General features: G+C 49.9%; 1 protein-coding gene across 1 annotated transcript in view; it reads right to left on the bottom strand.

Moving 5' to 3' along the window:
• The window catches only part of LOC144888261 (uncharacterized), a 229687-nt gene that overhangs the window by 12525 nt on the left and 200092 nt on the right, over positions 1–17070 (bottom strand). The window contains exons 26-34 of the mRNA XM_078785864.1: positions 9124–9263; positions 8950–9044; positions 8438–8503; positions 5520–5699; positions 5194–5215; positions 3665–3723; positions 3483–3560; positions 2993–3050; positions 2032–2458 (exon numbers count right to left, since the gene is read on the bottom strand). Of these exons, the coding sequence (XP_078641990.1) occupies positions 2032–2458; positions 2993–3050; positions 3483–3560; positions 3665–3723; positions 5194–5215; positions 5520–5699; positions 8438–8503; positions 8950–9044; positions 9124–9263 (1125 nt within the window). The remainder of the gene's footprint in view (positions 1–2031; positions 2459–2992; positions 3051–3482; positions 3561–3664; positions 3724–5193; positions 5216–5519; positions 5700–8437; positions 8504–8949; positions 9045–9123; positions 9264–17070) is intronic.

Genomic DNA, 17070 nt, shown 5'->3' with positions numbered 1-17070 from the left:
ACTGTATTAGCGATAATTATTTTGATACTATATTACCTTGTCACTACATTATTTTGTTGCAACACATTACTGTATTATTTTGTTCCTACATATTACTTATTTTGTTGTGATATTACATGCCTGTCCCAAGTTTGGTTAAAAAAAAATCCCATTGACAATTCACAAGTTATTGCAGGAGACACACGGACGGACAACCGAAGAACATGATACCTGCATATCAGAACATAACAAGGTACTGGAACTTTTATTCATGTTCACAAAATGTGGGGAGTTGTTGTTGTTGTTCTCCTCCTCCTCTTCCCTTTATAAGGGGGTCAAACGATACCAAGCTTCTGCCCAGCCTTGACCGTGATACTCCTCCAATCCCCTCCGTCCTCAGCCAACTCTCTCCACCCTCCAACCACCCCCACTTTACTGATATCTTTCTTCACACAATCCTCCCACCTCAACACAGTTTACCTCTCTTCCACCTCGCATATTTGCTCAACCTATCTGCTTTCTTTGCCGTTCTTTCTTCCCCCATCTGCACCAAATGTCAAGCCCATTTCAGCCGACATTTCACCAATGTCCCGGTCAAACTCATCTGCACACCAATCTCCTCCCTCAGTTCTTCCATTCTCCTTCTATCCACCCTCTTCACTCCCACAGTCCTCTTCACTCAGTTGTTCTTGCAAACCTGCAGTCTGTCATTGTATCTCTGTCAGTGCCACTGTCTCCAGACCCTAAAGGTAGGCCGGTGTTACACATCACATCAGAACCTTCCCTTTCATGTCATTAAAATCTCTCCGCCATTACACACTGCACCCTCCTCCACACTTTTGAACCCACCAAAATCCTCCCCCGCATCACTGCCTCTGTTTTACTCAAACCTATTTCCTTATCTGATCTCCTTCCCCTACAAACTGATATTCATTTCTTTTCTCTTCTGCCCAACCCACATCACCTGGGTCTTCTCCATGCTTATTTTCAGCCGATGTTTCTCAAATGCCTCTTTTCACTCACCAAGTACTCCTGCATCTCCTGCCCAGACTCCACCACAACAGTCAGATCATTCTCACACAATATCCTCAGAATATCTTTCATGTATACCTTTCATATTTCATGTGTCCCCCAATGCTGATTGCATATGCAAGGTAACATGAAAAAAATGTTTAAAAATATGCCCCGAATTACATTTTTTGCTATTCTACCATTTGGTATTCCATTTTTGCAAATGCACCAAGGGGGCGGGGTCAAAATGATACTGCTAATACACCTTATTGCCATGTGATCATAACAACCAAGTAGATGAATTTTTACACAATCGTTCAGGAGAAGACAGCATGACAGACAGACATATGGAGGGACAGAGCCAATTACAATATGACTACGATGAAGCGTCTTCATATTTTTCAGAAAGCGTGGTAAAACAAGGAAAAGCCTTCCATGAAAATAACTTCCTACATGCAGATAACTTAAATGTACCGTTAAACATGGAACACAGAGGTATTTAATGCAATTTCCCCCCACCCCCCCCCCCCCAAAAATAGGGGCAAATAGACCCCAATTTTAAAAAATACTGTGAACATCACGGGTGATGAAGGTTGTGGTCAAGTTTTTCAAAATAGTCAATGCAGTTTCAAATAAGAGAGCAAATAACCATTTTAGGATATCAGGCCCGCTCACCAGGCCTCACCCACCATCCCTCCCACCTCCTTGAACTCCAAATTTTTAATGCCGTGTATAAAATTGAGTTCCAACACACAAAATATAATTTTACCCAAGTTTGGTCACAATCCCATCAGCAGTTTTGGAGAAGAAGCTGCAAGTGCTTACGGACAGACTGACGACGCGCCATCCCATAAGCTCCCCGGAAATATGTTCCAGGTGAGCTAAAATTTACCTTGTAATCTCCATCAAAAATCCATTAATATTAGACATTACAAAACTGCACTAAAAGAGATTACACAGGTTAAAATAATACAAAAAAAACAATGGTAGAAGATCAAGATATTTGTTGACGTGTGATGTTGTATTAAAAAAGTCACATACCAGACATGGCTCTTGACCCATCATCCTGAGAGCGGAGGCTGCAGACATCACTGAACCCGATTCCAGAGAAACCAGGAACATTTTCCAATTGCACATTTTGGGATCTGAAAATCTTTTCACAGAAACTGGAAAGTTCCCGAATAACATTCTCCAAGTTGACGAAAATACTTCCCAACAGAGAAGAACCCGCAATCTGGACATCTTGCGGCTTCGAAAAAGAATTAATAAATTTACAGAAGTCAGCATACATTGCAAATTGTAATTTCTCTTTGGAGAGAGAAAGGAGCTCGATTCGCAATGGATCCGACTCAGTACAAGCTCGAATAACCTTCTGATTCTCAATTCCAAGCTTATCGATCACTGCTTGGGCTGTTTCTGCTCTCAGGCCTTGGGACATGAGCCATTCCAAGAAGCTCTCCATTGCACCGATGACCTGCCAAGGATACAATGCTTATGTTAATCACAGAAAAGTTATACATGTTATTTTCTTTACTGGAATGTTTTTGAGTTATTTCCATTGACAATCCAATCAATTATTATCCAATAAATGCGGGGTTTGCATCCAGTTTGTTCACCCGCTGTGTCCCATTTTGAAAGATTTATTATCAATCAGCATCTAATGAATGTGAGTTTTTATAAACAGAGACAAAAACAAACCCAGAGTAAACTAGAGGAGACCATTCGGCCCATTATGCTGCGCCACATCAACACCAGCCAAATTTCATCCACCAAAACGATGCAATTTCATTTGGGGAATGAGGAGAGAAATGTGGATGAGACGATGTGGCAGAACCAGGGATATCCCAAGCGAGTCAAATACAAATGAGGAAACAAAATTATTTTAATTGTTTAAATAACAAAAAGAGAAAAAGCAATCTTTTGTGTTATTTTTTCAGAGGTGGGTGGGGGGGGGGGGGGGGGAAAGATTTGGGTGATGGCGGTTCTTAGATGACAAACACACAACATCAACAATAACCGCTTGTCGAGACCCCCAAACAGGCACGACACTCTTCACTTCACTTCATTCACTCAGATACACCCAATCTCCCAATCCATGCGCAAGTCACAAACGTCTTGCCAATATCCCGACACTCTTCTATCTCTAATGCTTCCAGGTACCTATCTAATCCTAATTTAAACTTATATATTGATTCTCTTGCCACCGCCTTTCTCGGAAACCATCTTATGCATTAACTACTCTCTCAGTGAAAGACTCTTACCTTACTACCGTATTAACTCTTCTTTTCTTTACTCGGCTATGGCCCCTGATCCTGTCACTGTCTCTGCTGAATAATTTTTCTGCACTTAGTTCGTCTATACCCTTAATTATCTTAAACATCTATCATATCCCATCATAACTGCCTCCTTTCTAATGTATAAAGCCGTCTCCTTCAGGCACCCTAAATTAGTTGAGTCTAGCTAGGCCCGGAATCAATCAAGTAGGCCTGTACTGAAGCCTCTCGATCGTAGCTATGTCTTTCCGACTTGTGGTGACCAAAAATGGAAACAATATTCTGGATGAGGCCTCACTAAGTGCTCAAGTACATACTTCAATTTTATTAAAATAATGATATTAAAGATCGTTTTAAAAAATCCAGAAGTGTAGCGCTACTGAAGCAGTCTCATCCATCACCAGTATGGCCTTGCACAATGCAACAAGCCGATGTTGAGCCGCAGTTTAGAAGATGTTCGCTTTATTGATCAACACAGAACAAAGTGTCATTCGGCTTCGTACGACATATCCATATCAGCAGAGTCTTCTTCACCACAATCAAATCCAAATTTAAACTTATCCATTGGTTATGTTGTCATTGACATCATTTTTTTTTTTTGTATACAACATCGAAGCTTGATCGTCAGCACTGAGTGGCCTGCTGACGAGGAGGGGAGTGTCGTTGAAGCTGAAGGGAAAGGTGTATGCTGCATGTGTGAGAAGTGTCATGATTTATGGGAGCGAGACATGGGTAATGAATGTAGAGCAGCAACAAAGGCTGCAAAGGGTGGAAATGCGAATGGTTCGGTGGATGTGCGGAGTATCGTTGAGAGAGAGGAAGACAAATGACAAATTGCGAAAGATGATGGGAATAGAGCCTGTGATGGATGCTCTGAAGAGAAACAGGTTGAGATGGTTTGGTCATGTGTTGAGGCAGGATGAAAGTGACTGGAAGAGAAGAGTGATGGAAATTAATGTAGAAGGAAGTCGAGGACGGGGAAGACCGAGAAAGACTTGGCTAAAGGTGGTGGAAGAAGAAATGCAGGCAAGGGGGTTAACAAGGGGAGATGCTGAAAATAGGGCAAAATGGAGAAGATTGTCATGGGGACCGCAAGGCTAACCCCCTCTCCAGCAGGGAAATAACCTTAAAATGCCTATTGTTGTTGTTGTTGGTCCCTGGTCCTGTCACTGTCTCTGCTGTAGAATTATTCTGCACTTATTTTGTCTGTACCCTTCATTATCTTAAACATCTATCATATCCCATCATAACCGCCTCCTTATAAAGCTGTGTCCTTCAGGCGGTCCTTGTAGTTGAGTCTAGCTCGGCCTGGAATCAATCTAGAGTAGGCCTGTGCTGAACCCTCTCGAAAGCACCTATTTCTTTCCAGACTTGTGTTGACCAAAACCGCAAACAATACTCCATATGAGGCCTCACTAAGTGTCCAAATACATACTTCAATTTTCATAAAATGATGATATAAAAGATCGTGAAAAAATCCAGAAATTTAGCGCCAGTATGGCCTTCATTGTAGAGCACTGAAGCAGTCTCATCCATCACCAGTATGGCCTTGTGCACTTTAACATGCCGACGTTGAGTCACAGTTTAGAAGATGGCCGTTCTATTGATAAACACAGAACACAGCGACAATCGGCCTCGTACTGCATCGAGTCTTCTTCACCACAATCCTGTCCCTCTTACATGCCAGGCCTTCTCATGCTAAATATCAATATATACTGTTACGAATTTGGGTAGTGATATATGTAGAGCAGAGTAGATCTGAGTAGGTAACATGCTTCGACTGTCGCGATAGGGAATCTACCTGTAATAAGTTATGTGTGTTTAGGCGATTTGTCGGTCAAGTTGTATAACTGTGAATCTACCAGGAGACTCGTGTGTTAGGTAGTGTCGGGGTTAATGAGTAGAGCCCTTGTATGTCTCAGCTGTTAACCAAACCTTTGTCCTTTATAGCACTACAGACCACATAGACACAAGTTATGACCTTTAGAACAACAATAATGACGCCATTCCCCCCTGACATGACTCAGGAAGAAATCGGGCTAGAATGCCGCCGATAATGGCCTCCACCATTTGCACCTCCGAGGGGCCTACCCGCCTCGCATAGCACATGCTGAGACCAAGGAAGAGGGGACGGGAGTGAGAGTGGTGCAGTGGGCATGCCCCTGGACGAGCCGGCGAGTCGGTGGAGGCTCTGATTGGCAGAGCAGTGCGCCAATGCTGACGTCACCGGCCAGAGATATTATCAGCGCCGGACACCTTGGCTGGCAGTTCAGTTCAGAGTTGGATCGAGAGTTTGTGTGCACCAGAGTGAGGAGTGAGATCTGAGTCAAGAGTTCGTGTGCACAGTGGCCATTGTGCAGTTGAGAAGATCTGACCGAGAGCAGTTGGATTCCTGGCACTTCGCAGTTCAGTAGTTGATCCCAAGCAGTTGGATTCCTGGCAGCGCAGTTCAGAGACCCCGACCCGAGTTGGGCTGAGGTGTAGCCCGAGTGGAGCTCGCTGTCCTGCTGTGGGACCTCGTGGTGCTTTGGAGCTTGGTGCACGGACCTCGGGTGCAGCGGCGAGGGCGTTGGCTCGGGCCGAGCGAGGCGGACGGAGTATTCTTCCAGGCCAGGAATTGAAGACGACAAGATAGCTAAGACCGAGCTCCGCGTACCCAATTACATAACGGACGTTTATATTTTCGTATTCATCTCCCTCATCTCGTGTTTGAAATCTGTTGTGTGTGGGATCCCAATGTAGCTACCTTATTTTATTATCGGCGCGCATTTTCCTGTCCTGCCTTTTTCATTTGAATAAACCGTTGTATTATTTTGCATCCCCCATTCAAACCTGTGCCGCCTGAGTTAATTTCCTCTCACAGGACCGGAGCTACGCCGGCGTGCTGCAGTTAAGTGCTATCACCGCAGCCTCCATTTCCCTTCTTCCTCCCGCGCGGCCATAGCTGAATCCGTTTTTGGGTAGTTGCCTCCAATAAGACCGTTTAGGCTATCCGCAACTCTGATGTTAATCGGAGTTGCATGACAATACCATGGTTCTTGAAAGTACGAGTATGATGAAGGCGATTTTTGTTAAACAATATTCATGTATTTAATTCAATTGTTAAATTGATGTGGCGATGCGTTTTTTTCTTTTTTTGAAAAGCTTGGATTGCACATATAAAGGTGTTGTTTTTTTGTGTCCTCAGGCCATGTGGTCCTCATCTGCCGTGGCGCTGTCCAGAGAGAAATTAAAGATAGCCAATGGGACAGGTCGGCCTTTTTGTAAATAATGAACACAAGCTTAATAAGTTATTTTAAAATGTATTTATTCTGAAAATCATTAAGTTCTTCAAGCATATTATAGACTGCCATTTCGTTCTCGAGACCGCCTCGCCGTACCGTCAAACATTCCAATGCATCGATCGCATCAACACTGCGCAAGCGCAAGTGGTCTAACAGGCCGATGGTCTCCCACGATCTCTTCTCCCAGTCCAACACATTATCACAGACACGTACAACTTCATGATAGATGAGATAGGATCCAGGCCTAACTAACGAGTCCACCCGCAGCTCTCTAGGCCTTCTGGTTGCCAGAGAACAGAAATATATTTTTCTCGGCCAAATACAAAATAAGGGACATTCAAAAATCTCATGTGCATGCTGGATTACCCTTGTGTTCTTAGGAGGAACCAAGTAACGTTCTATGAATGTTCATATGAAGGGGTGCCCTACATCGAGCAAATAAAATAAATTTACTTCTTCATGCAGCTGTATGAATAATTGCCATTTTTCCCAAGAATATCCCTTCTTTTCTATCATGTGCCACATGGCACACACCAAAAAAGGAGCATTTTATTTAGTTTGCCACATGGCACATACCATATAAAGGAGCCTTTTCTATAGTTTGCCACATTGCGCATACCATATAAAGGGGCCTTTTCTGTAGTTTGCCACATTGAGCATACCAAAAAAGGGGCCTTTTCTATAGTTTGCCACATGGCGCATACCATATAAAAAGGCCTTTTCTCAAGTTTGCCACATGGCGCATACCATATAAAGGGGCCTTTTATATAGTTTGCCACATGGCACATACCATATAAAGGGGCCTTTTCTGTAGTTTGCCATGTCGCACATACCATATAAAGGGACCTTTTCTATAGTTTGCCACATGGGACACACATACCATATAAAGGGGCCTTTTCTGTAGTTTGCCACATGGCACATACCATATAAAGGGGCCTTTTCAATAGTTTGCACATACCATATAAAGGGGCCTTTTCTATCGTTTGCTACGTGGCACACACCATATAAAGGGGCCTTTTCTATAGATTGCCACATTCCATATAAAGGGGCCTTTTCTATAGTTTTCCACATAGCACGGACCATATAAAGGGCCTTTTCTATAGATTGCCACATTCCATATAAAGGGGCCTTTTCTATAGTTTTCCACATAGCACGGACCATATAAAGGGGCCTCTTTCTAGAGCTTGCTACGTGGCACATACCATATAAAGGGGCCTTTTCTATAGTTTGCCACATGGCACATACCATACAAAGGGGCCTTTTCCCTAGTTTGTCACATACCATAGAAAGGGGCCTTTTCTATAGTTTGCCACATGGCACATACCATATAGAGGGGCCTTTTCTATAGTTTGCACCATACCATATAAAGGGGCCTTTTCTGTCGTTTGACACATACCATGTAAAGGGGCCTTTTCTATAGTTTGCCACATGGAACATGCCATACAAAGGGGCCTTTTCTATAGTTTGCAACATGGCACATACAATACAAAGGGGCCTTTTCTATAGTTTGCACCATAACAAATAAAGGGGCCTTTTCTATAGTTTGCCACATGGCACATACAATACAAAGGGGCCTTTTCTATAGTTTGCACCATAACAAATAAAGGGGCCTTTTCTATAGTTTGCCACGTGGCACATACCATGTCGAGGGGCCTTCTCTATCGTTTGCCACATACCATACAAAGGGGCCTTTTCTCTTGTTTGCCACATGGCACATCCCATGTAAAGGAGCCTTTTCTATAGTTTGCCACATAACAAATGAAGGGGCCTTTTCTATGCTCCTGGCATTTTTTACAAGAATATATCTAAACACACATCATGTGAATCTGTTGAAAATTGATAATTTCTGTCACCAAGACCAAAGACATGTTCACCTCAAAAACAACCCACTTCCAGTTTCGCGCGCCGCTGATGCAGTGCCCCCTGTTCCCGGGAGCCACGTACTCATTTTGCCGACTTCAAAAGGACGACACGCTTGGTCAACACACCTGGTGTTATTTGAACGACGTGACCCTAACATCTTAAATCAGCCACATTAAACATGAAGCCAACACCAGGATTAGTTTCACAGGTAACGAAGTAGACAGTCACTCGATATCACACAAACCTCCACCAGGATAAACAGGTGACCTTTTGTATCCACTGATAGACCGGATCTGGATTCGGACCTGAACCTAAATCGAATCAGTCACGTCTTCTTCTTCTTCTTCTTCTTCGCTCCTACCCGTCTCATCCCCCTAGTTTCCCAATAATCCATCCACAACTCTTTGCCATATCTTGCTCTGTATAATCATAATGTTCGGCCGATCTCTCTGTTAATATTATGAAGAATCACTTCAAATTATCGTTTTACAGAATATCTTGCTCAGTATTAATAATAAAATGAGAAACTCCGAACAAACCTTTTCCTCAGAAGATCCGACCCGATCACTGTTTCAGCCGCTTGTGGAAAAGGACACGGAGCCGATGTCAGTTCAAGCAAGTCATGTTCCATGTCCTGACCGGAAGTGACGCCGGAAGTACGTCACCACTGTATGCCATAATCACCCACAAGGCGGTGAATGTGTAGGTGTTACGGTGTGTGTGTTATGCAACAAGTGAACACCCGTAACAACACCCCGTGACGTGTACAGATGCATCAAGATTCCTTGCTTCCTTGCATTGTATATTTGCATTATAACACAGTTTTCATTGAATCTAATAATCCAGTGAATCCCTGTGAAATGACCAATGTAAAATCATTATGTGACGTAACATTCAATTTGAGGTACAAATTATGAAACTGTGGCGGACACGATGGCTCGCTGGCGCGGTGACATCATTCCGCGCACCAAGAGGGTGTCGGCCACGCCCGAGGGGTAGGCGTGGCCTCGGGATATACATGGGGCTCGCAGCCCTGAGCAAGTCAGTGCTACAGTTTGAGCTTTACAATAAAGACTCTTTTGACCCAACGCGTTGTGGCTTACCTTCTTTGGCAAACAAGTTCCGTGCGTAGCACCACGCTACACTGGTGACCCCTTTTGGTTCAGCCGTCGCTGACCACAGAACGCGCCATGTCCAGCAACGCGGTCACGGTAAAGCTCCCTCGCGGTAAAGTTCCCTCAGGTAAAGCTCCCTTCCTCAGGAAGCACAGGCCGAGCGAGGTATGGTTCGTGCAGGCCGAAGCACAGTTCCAGCTTCGAGGAATAATGGCGGACGAGACACGTTACTATCACGTGATTGCCGCCCTCGGGCCCGGCACGGCCGCCCGAGGCATGTCCATCCTGCGGCACCCACCAGCGGAGCACAAGTACAGGGCGCTCAAACGTCTCCTCATCGCCACGTTCGGCCTCACGGAGTTCGAACGGGCGGACCGCCTCCTGGACCTTCCCGAACTCGGCGACACACGACCATCGGTATGGATGGACTACATGCTGTCGTTGCTGGGTGACAAAGCACCGGATTTTTTATTCCGGGCGCTTTTTCTACGCCAGCTACCGGCACAGGTACGCCTTGCGTTGGCCGGTTCCAAAATAGGGGAACCCCGCGCTCGGGCCGTCGAGGCCGACAAGTTTTTCGTGGCTTGTGACACGCGGGCGAGCTTCGGTGCGGCCGTCGCGGATCCGGAGGCTGATGCGCATGCACACCTCGTGGCCGCCGCCATGCCCCGCCCACCACCACTGCAGCGGCGAAAGCCGCGGCCTCCGCCACTCCCGCCGCAAGCCTGGTGCCGTTTCCACACCAGGTTCGGCCACAAGGCTAAGAAGTGTTGCCCGCCGTGCTCGTTTGGCAAGTCGGGAAATGACCGAGCCGACGCTCGGTAGCGGCCCTGAGCGTCGGCAATTCCGGCAGCCTCTTATTCATTACGGACACCTTGTCCGGGCACCGCTTCCTCTGCGACACAGGAGCGCAGGTAAGCGTCATCCCAGCCCACGCGTCCGACAAGCGAACCGCGGGCTGGGGCCCGCGTTGCTTGCAGCCAACGGTACACCCATACGCACATTCGGGAAGCGCTGCCTCTCCCTACAGTTCAGAAGGCAGCGCTTTCAATGGTCGTTCGTAACCACCAGCATGCCCATGGCATTGCTCGGTGCGGACTTCCTATGTGCAAATGGGTTGTTGGTGGATGTGAAGCATAGAAGGCTCGTCCAGGCCGAAACCTTTAGCGCGCTCGCTTGTTCGCTGAGCAGCTCGTTGAGCAGCTCACTTAGCGGCTCACCGAGCGGCTCACCAAGCGGCTTGCTAAACGGTTCCGTCCCGGCGAGTTTGGTTTGTACGCTTCCGGCAGCGGATGACTTTACCCGCCTCCTCGCCAGTTTCCCGGCCCTCACGCGGCCCACGATCTCGGCGGTGGCCGTCAAGCACGGGGTGGAGCATCACATCCCCACCGTCGGGCCACCGGTCTATGCCCGGTCACGCCGCCTCGAGCCGACGAATCTCGCGGTGGCGAAAGCAGAGTTCGCTACGCTGGAGCGGCTGGGCATCGTGCGGCGCTCCAAGAGTGCTTGGGCATCACTGCTGCACATCGTTCCGAAGCCCGGCGGGGGATGGCGGCCGTGCAGGGACTATCGCCACCTCAACGATGCTACCACCCCCGACCGCTACCCGGTCCCTCACATCCAGGACTTTTCCACCCGGTTGGCAAAAATGTCCCTCTTTTCCAAGGTGGACCTCATCCGCGGCTACCACCATGTCCCCGTCAGGCCGGAGGACATACCGAAGACGGCCGTCATTACACGATTCGGCCTCTTCGAGTTTCTGCGGATGCCCTTCGGGTTGAAGAATGCGGCTCAGGCGTTCCAGCGGCTGATGGACAGCATCTTGCGCGACTTGGATTTCGTTTACGTCTACCTGGACGACATCCTCGTCGCAAGCGCGTCCCGTGAGGAGCACCTCCGCCATCTCCGCACGCTCTTCGAACGCCTGGGCCAGCATGGCCTGATCATCAACCCCGCCAAGTGATGGTTCGGCGTCGCCGAAATCGACTTTTAGGGGCACCGCATCACCAGGCACGGGGCCATCCCCTTGCCGGCCAAGGTGGAGGCGGTCAGGGGGTTTCCGTGCCCCCGCACGATCAAGGGGCTCCAGGAGTTCCTGGGCATGGTGAACTTTTATCACCGGTTCCTGCCCCGCATCGCCCAGCTCCTGCGCCCCCTGCACGAGGCCCTCCGGGGGAAGCTGGGCAAAGGTGACGTCGCTTGGTCCGAGCCAATGGACTTGGCGTTCGCGGGTGCGAAGCTCGCCTTGGCCAACGCCACTATGCTCGCGCACCCGGCGCCCGATGCACCGATCGCGCTCACCACCGACGCGTCGGACTATGCGGTGGGTGCGGTGCACGAGCAATGGGTGAAGGGAGCTTGGCAGCCACTGGCGTTTTTCAGCCGGCAGCTCCGCCCGCACGAACGGCGGTACAGTTCCTTCGACCGCGAGCTCCTCGGGCTTCACCTGGCAGTCCGGCATTTCCGCCATCTGCTCGAGGGCCGTTTCTTCACGGCCTTCGTCGACCACAAGCCCCTGGTCTTCGCGATGGCCAAGTTCGCCGAGCCGTGGTCGGCCCGGCAGCAGCGTCACCTCTAGGCCGTGTCCGAGTACATGACGGACATCCGGCACGTCGCGGGGAAGGACTACCCGGTGGCGGATTGCCTTTCCCGGTCCATCGCCCACGCGGTCCACCTCGGGATCGACTATGCCCGGATGGCGGCGGACCAGACCGCCGACTCCGACGTCCAGGCCTTGCGGACCACCGTCATGGGCCTCCGTGACACCGAGGTGCCGTTCGACGGCGCGGGCACGGCCCTCTTATGCGATGTCTCCCTCGGCCGGCCTAGCCCCATCGTGCCCGCGGGCTGGCAGAGCCGGGTTTTTGACGCCATCCACGGCCTGTCCCACCCGGGCACGAAGGCCTCCCAGAGGCTGGTCGCCGACAAGTTCGTCTGGCATGGCCTCCGGAGGACCGTCCGTGATTGGACCAGGGCGTGCCTCGCATGCCAGCGCGCGAAGGTGCACCGCCACACCCAGGCCCCGTTGGCCCCGTTTACTGTGCCCGAACGTCGGTTCGACCACGTTCAAGTGGACTTGGTGGGACCTCTGCCCCCCTCACGGGGTTTCACCCACGTCCTCACCATGGTGGACCGCACCACCCGGTGGCCGGAGGCCGTGCCTTTGTCGGCGACGATGGCAGTGGACGTCGCGCAGGCGTTCATCGCCACCTGGGTTGCCCGGTTCGGCGCCCCCTCGGACATCTCGTCCGACCGCGGCCCCCAGTTCACCTCGGAGCTCTGGGGGCGGTCGCGCGGGGGCTCGGCGTCCAGCTGCACCGCACCACGGCCTACCGCCCCCAGGCCAATGGCCTGTGCGAGCGCTTCCATCACTCCTTAAAGGCCGCGCTCCGGGCCACCCTCCGCGACGGCGGCTGCGTCGACAGGCTCCGCTGGGTCCTGCTGGGCCTCAGGACGGCGCCCAAGGACGACCTGCGCACATCCTCGGCGGAGTTGGTCTTCGGACAACCGCTGCGGGTGCCGGGCGAGTTCCTCCCCGACTCCACGGCACCATGGTCCTCGGCGCAGCAGCGCTCTGCACTGCAGGAGACCGCCCAGAGGTTCGCCCCGGTGCCGATGGCGCACCACGGGTGCCCGCCAACGCACGTCGCCCCAGAACTTCGCACGTCGGAGTACGTGTTCGTCCGCCACGACGCCCACCGGACACCTCTGCGGCCCCCGTACGACGGGCCCTTCCGCGAAACAATTCACCCTGGACATCGGCGGTACTCCTGACAGCGTTTCCGTGGACCGCCTCAAGCCGGCCCACCTCGACGTGGAGCACCCCCCACCAGTGGCTCGGCCCCCGCGTCGGGGCCGCCCCCCGGCGGGCGGACCCCGGCACCGCCCAGCCCCGCCGGCACGCCACCACCCTGTCCTGCACCCATCCCAGATGCCGCCAGTGGCATCCCAGACGGCATCCCAGATGCCGCCAGCCGCCAGAGGGCGCTTCGGCCGGGTCATCCGTTTGCCCCGCAAACTGACCCTTCAGGTGCGCGGGAATTCTGGGGAGGGGGCGCGTGTGGCGGACACGATGGCTCGCTGGTGCAGTGACATCATTCCGCGCACCAAGAGGGTGTCGGCCACGCCCGAGGGGTAGGCGTGGCCTCGGGATATACACGGGGCTCGCAGCCCCGAGCAAGTCAGTGCTACAGTTTGAGCTTCACAATAAAGACTCTTTTGACCCTACGCGTTGTGGCTTACCTTCTTTGGCAAACAAGTTGCGTGCGTAGCACCACGCTACAAAACAATAATTAATTGATATTCCCCGGTTTGTTTTTATAATTTATTGATATAAAATAAATGTGTCACTCCGCACATTTTATTTACATTCCTGTTATGTTAAAAAGGATTCCGAAAACTTGTCTGACTTTTTAACAGGTAACAAACACGTTTCTCGCTCACCTGGTCCATAGTCAGGTAATCGTATCGATCGAGGTGTGTGCGTGTGTGTGTGTGTGTGTGTGTGTGTGTGTTTGTGTTTGTCAGTGTGTTGTCACTGAGTGAGTCAGTGAATTGAGGGAGTGAGTGGGTGTAAGTGAGACAAATAATGAGTGAGTCAGTGAGGCAGACAGTGAATGCATTGTCTGAGTGAGTCAGTCATTGAGTTGAGTGAGTCGGTGTGAGTCAGTGAGTGTGTATGTGAGTGCGTGTCAGTGAGTGAGTCAGTAAGTGAGTGGGTGTAAGTGAGACAGTCAGAGAGTGAGTCCGTGAGTGAGTGAGTCAATGAGTGAGTCAGTCAGTGAGTCTGTGAGTGAGTGAGTGTGAGTTGGTGAGTGAGTAAGTATGAGTCGTTGAGTGAGTGAGTGTGTCATAGTGAGTGAGTGAGTCACAGTGAGTGAGCGGGTGTGTATGTGAGTGGGTCAAGCAGAGGCAGATTAACATTTTTTGGGGCCCTGGGCACAAACCCTTTGCACAAACCACCGATATTTACGAAACCTCACCAAATCATAGAGTTGGCGACAAGGAAAAACAAACCTATTGATTTTGAGGTCAAAAGTTCAGGATAGGCCAAAGGTCAACAATTTTGGCAGATTTGTAAAAATCCTCAATTTTCATCCGATTCACTTGAAATTTAAAGAAGATTTGCATTTCAGGACAATGAATTCAGCCACCACCAATTATTTTTGACGTCAACATCGGCGAAAAGGTCAACATCGGCCAAAGGCGAACAACTTATTTTAGGGATTTCCCAAGTATCGTTCTGTACACAACAGATTTCTTGTTTGTCTGTTTGTATGTCAATTACCCACAAGTTACACTTCCAACCTGATCATCATGAAACTTTACCAAATGTAGAGGTAGTGTTACGTGGTCCTCCCGGTGCCTACCTGGTCTCGGTGACTCCCGGACCGTGAGAGGAACTTCGCCAGAAAGATTTATTATGTATGCGCTTTCGTAACGCAATCCATATGAATTCCAACCAAGAACAAATGATTTGCAATGATATATTTTCAATGGTAATGATACAATACCATACAATACATTTTCAATGGTACAATCAATGATATATTCCCCGAGCAATCAACCATCAACAATCCACCATCAACAATCAATCCCCTAGATGATTAAGATGGCCATCTTACATACGTGTGTCCCCTTTCCCCACTCCCGACCCCTTGGGTACTCACGACCCCTTTGGTACTCACGACCCCTTTGGTCTCTGTCCCTCACAATGTCTCTGGGCCCCTCCTGACCAAGATGATGGTCGGCTTCGCCGCACACGGGCGGTTGAACGAACCCCGGGCGGACGTGCTTCCACCGGGCACGTATCGTACTGGGAACCACGGCTGCAGCACACCCCTCCTGGCCAAGCGAAGCGGGTAATGTAAAGCAGGCAAAGCAACACGCCACTTGCAACGCGTGTTAGGCCCCAAAGTGCGACCCGTACGCGTCCTTGTAGACGGTGCGGCGAACTGTGCCAGACGCTGAGTCTGTGCACGGCCCCACGGCAGCTTGACGTGTCAAAAGGGTAGTTACACGTCCCGGTAACTCCTCTCGCCTGACGGGCTTGGGGACGCAGCTTTTCCACGCGGCTCAATATCGATCCCAACTCTGGTCGGAGCTGGGCGAGGAAGACGAAGCATCGTCGCTTCTCCCGGACCTCGTGTCTTTTCTTCTTCCGTTTCCGGTCTCCTTTTTCCCAGAAGGGCTCCTGACCCTTTAATCACAACAACCCTTAATCGACTACACATTGATAAGCAAAGACCTGAATTGTAATTCACATACATTCACATAAATATGTAACACTCCCCCCCTTCAAGAAAGAAAGTTTGAACCCAGCGAAAACTTTCTTTGCCGGCTAACTTGGATAAACAAACCAGATAACTCACCCCCCCCCCCCCCAACTCATCAGTTCCCCCCGGGCACAGTCATCACTTAAAAATAAAGCAACAAAATTTCACACAATTCCCTAGATTAATTCCCTCTGGACCAAGCGTCAACCACTTCTAGTTTCTCTTGAATGACGGCTAAGAGGTGGTGACCAAAGCCCCCAAATTTAAACCTCTCTATAGCACTTTTTCGGGAGGCCCAGCGGAGTATTCCCTACATGGACGCCTTAAGGAATGTGGAGTTCACGGTTAGTCCGGGGAGGAAAGTTCATTACATGGACGCCTTTAAGAACGGGGAGTTCACGGTTAGTCCGTGCAGGAAAGTTCACTACCTGGACGCCTTTAAGAACGTGGCATTCACGGTTAGTCCGTGTAGGAGCCCCGGCTCGGCGGCTCCCCCGTATATAGAGTGCTTCAACTTCTCCAGACTCCTAACAGTTACGGTGGGACCACTTGTCCCAGCCGTTATCTGACTGGCGGTCTCCTTCTCGGCCAGTGCTCTGACATTCATTTTTTTGGGAGGTGCCGTAACTCTGGGAGCCTCCATAGTAATATCGGCTGCTGCCAACTCCAAAACTACTGCCAAGTTGTCCTCTTCTGTAGACCTCTCGACGCCTACGAAATGCCTTCCCTACTGTTATGGTCCGACCCTCCAAATCCTTACTATTCCAATTCTTCTCTGCCTCCCTGGCGTCTCTTGTGCTTGCAAACGTGACAAAGCCGAACCCTCTTGACCGTTGCATGTCCCTGTCTTTTACCACCCGCACTTCCACCAGCGGCCCATATCTGTTGAAGACAGAGGTCAGAACTTCTTCCTCTGTGTTGAAGTTCAGTCCCCCTACAAATAACTTGGAACTTTTGTCGCCATCCCGAGCTGGTGGGGTGTTATTTTCCCTGCTGTGCTCTTTACCAACCCTCGGGTTACCATAAATTTGCCTCCCGGCCAAATCATTCCCAATAATCACAGATGCTCCCTCTACAGGAAGCGTGGCTTGTAAACCGATGGTGACCGGTCCTGACACCAAATCGGATTCCAAATGGATGACATGAAGTGGGGCACTAACACAGCCACCGATCCCTTGTAACCGAACACTATCACCCGTTGCGGTACTCTTTGACAATGGCAAAATGCCTTCAAGCATTAAGGATTGATGGGCTCCTGTGTCCCTCAAAA

The sequence above is a fragment of the Myxine glutinosa genome, chromosome 1, assembly GCF_964187855.1.
Source record: "Myxine glutinosa chromosome 1, kmMyxGlut1.1, whole genome shotgun sequence".
Lineage (NCBI taxonomy): Eukaryota > Metazoa > Chordata > Myxini > Myxiniformes > Myxinidae > Myxine > Myxine glutinosa.
The sequence above is the reverse complement of the archived record's forward strand: the minus strand, read 5'-3'. Positions and strand labels throughout refer to the sequence as shown.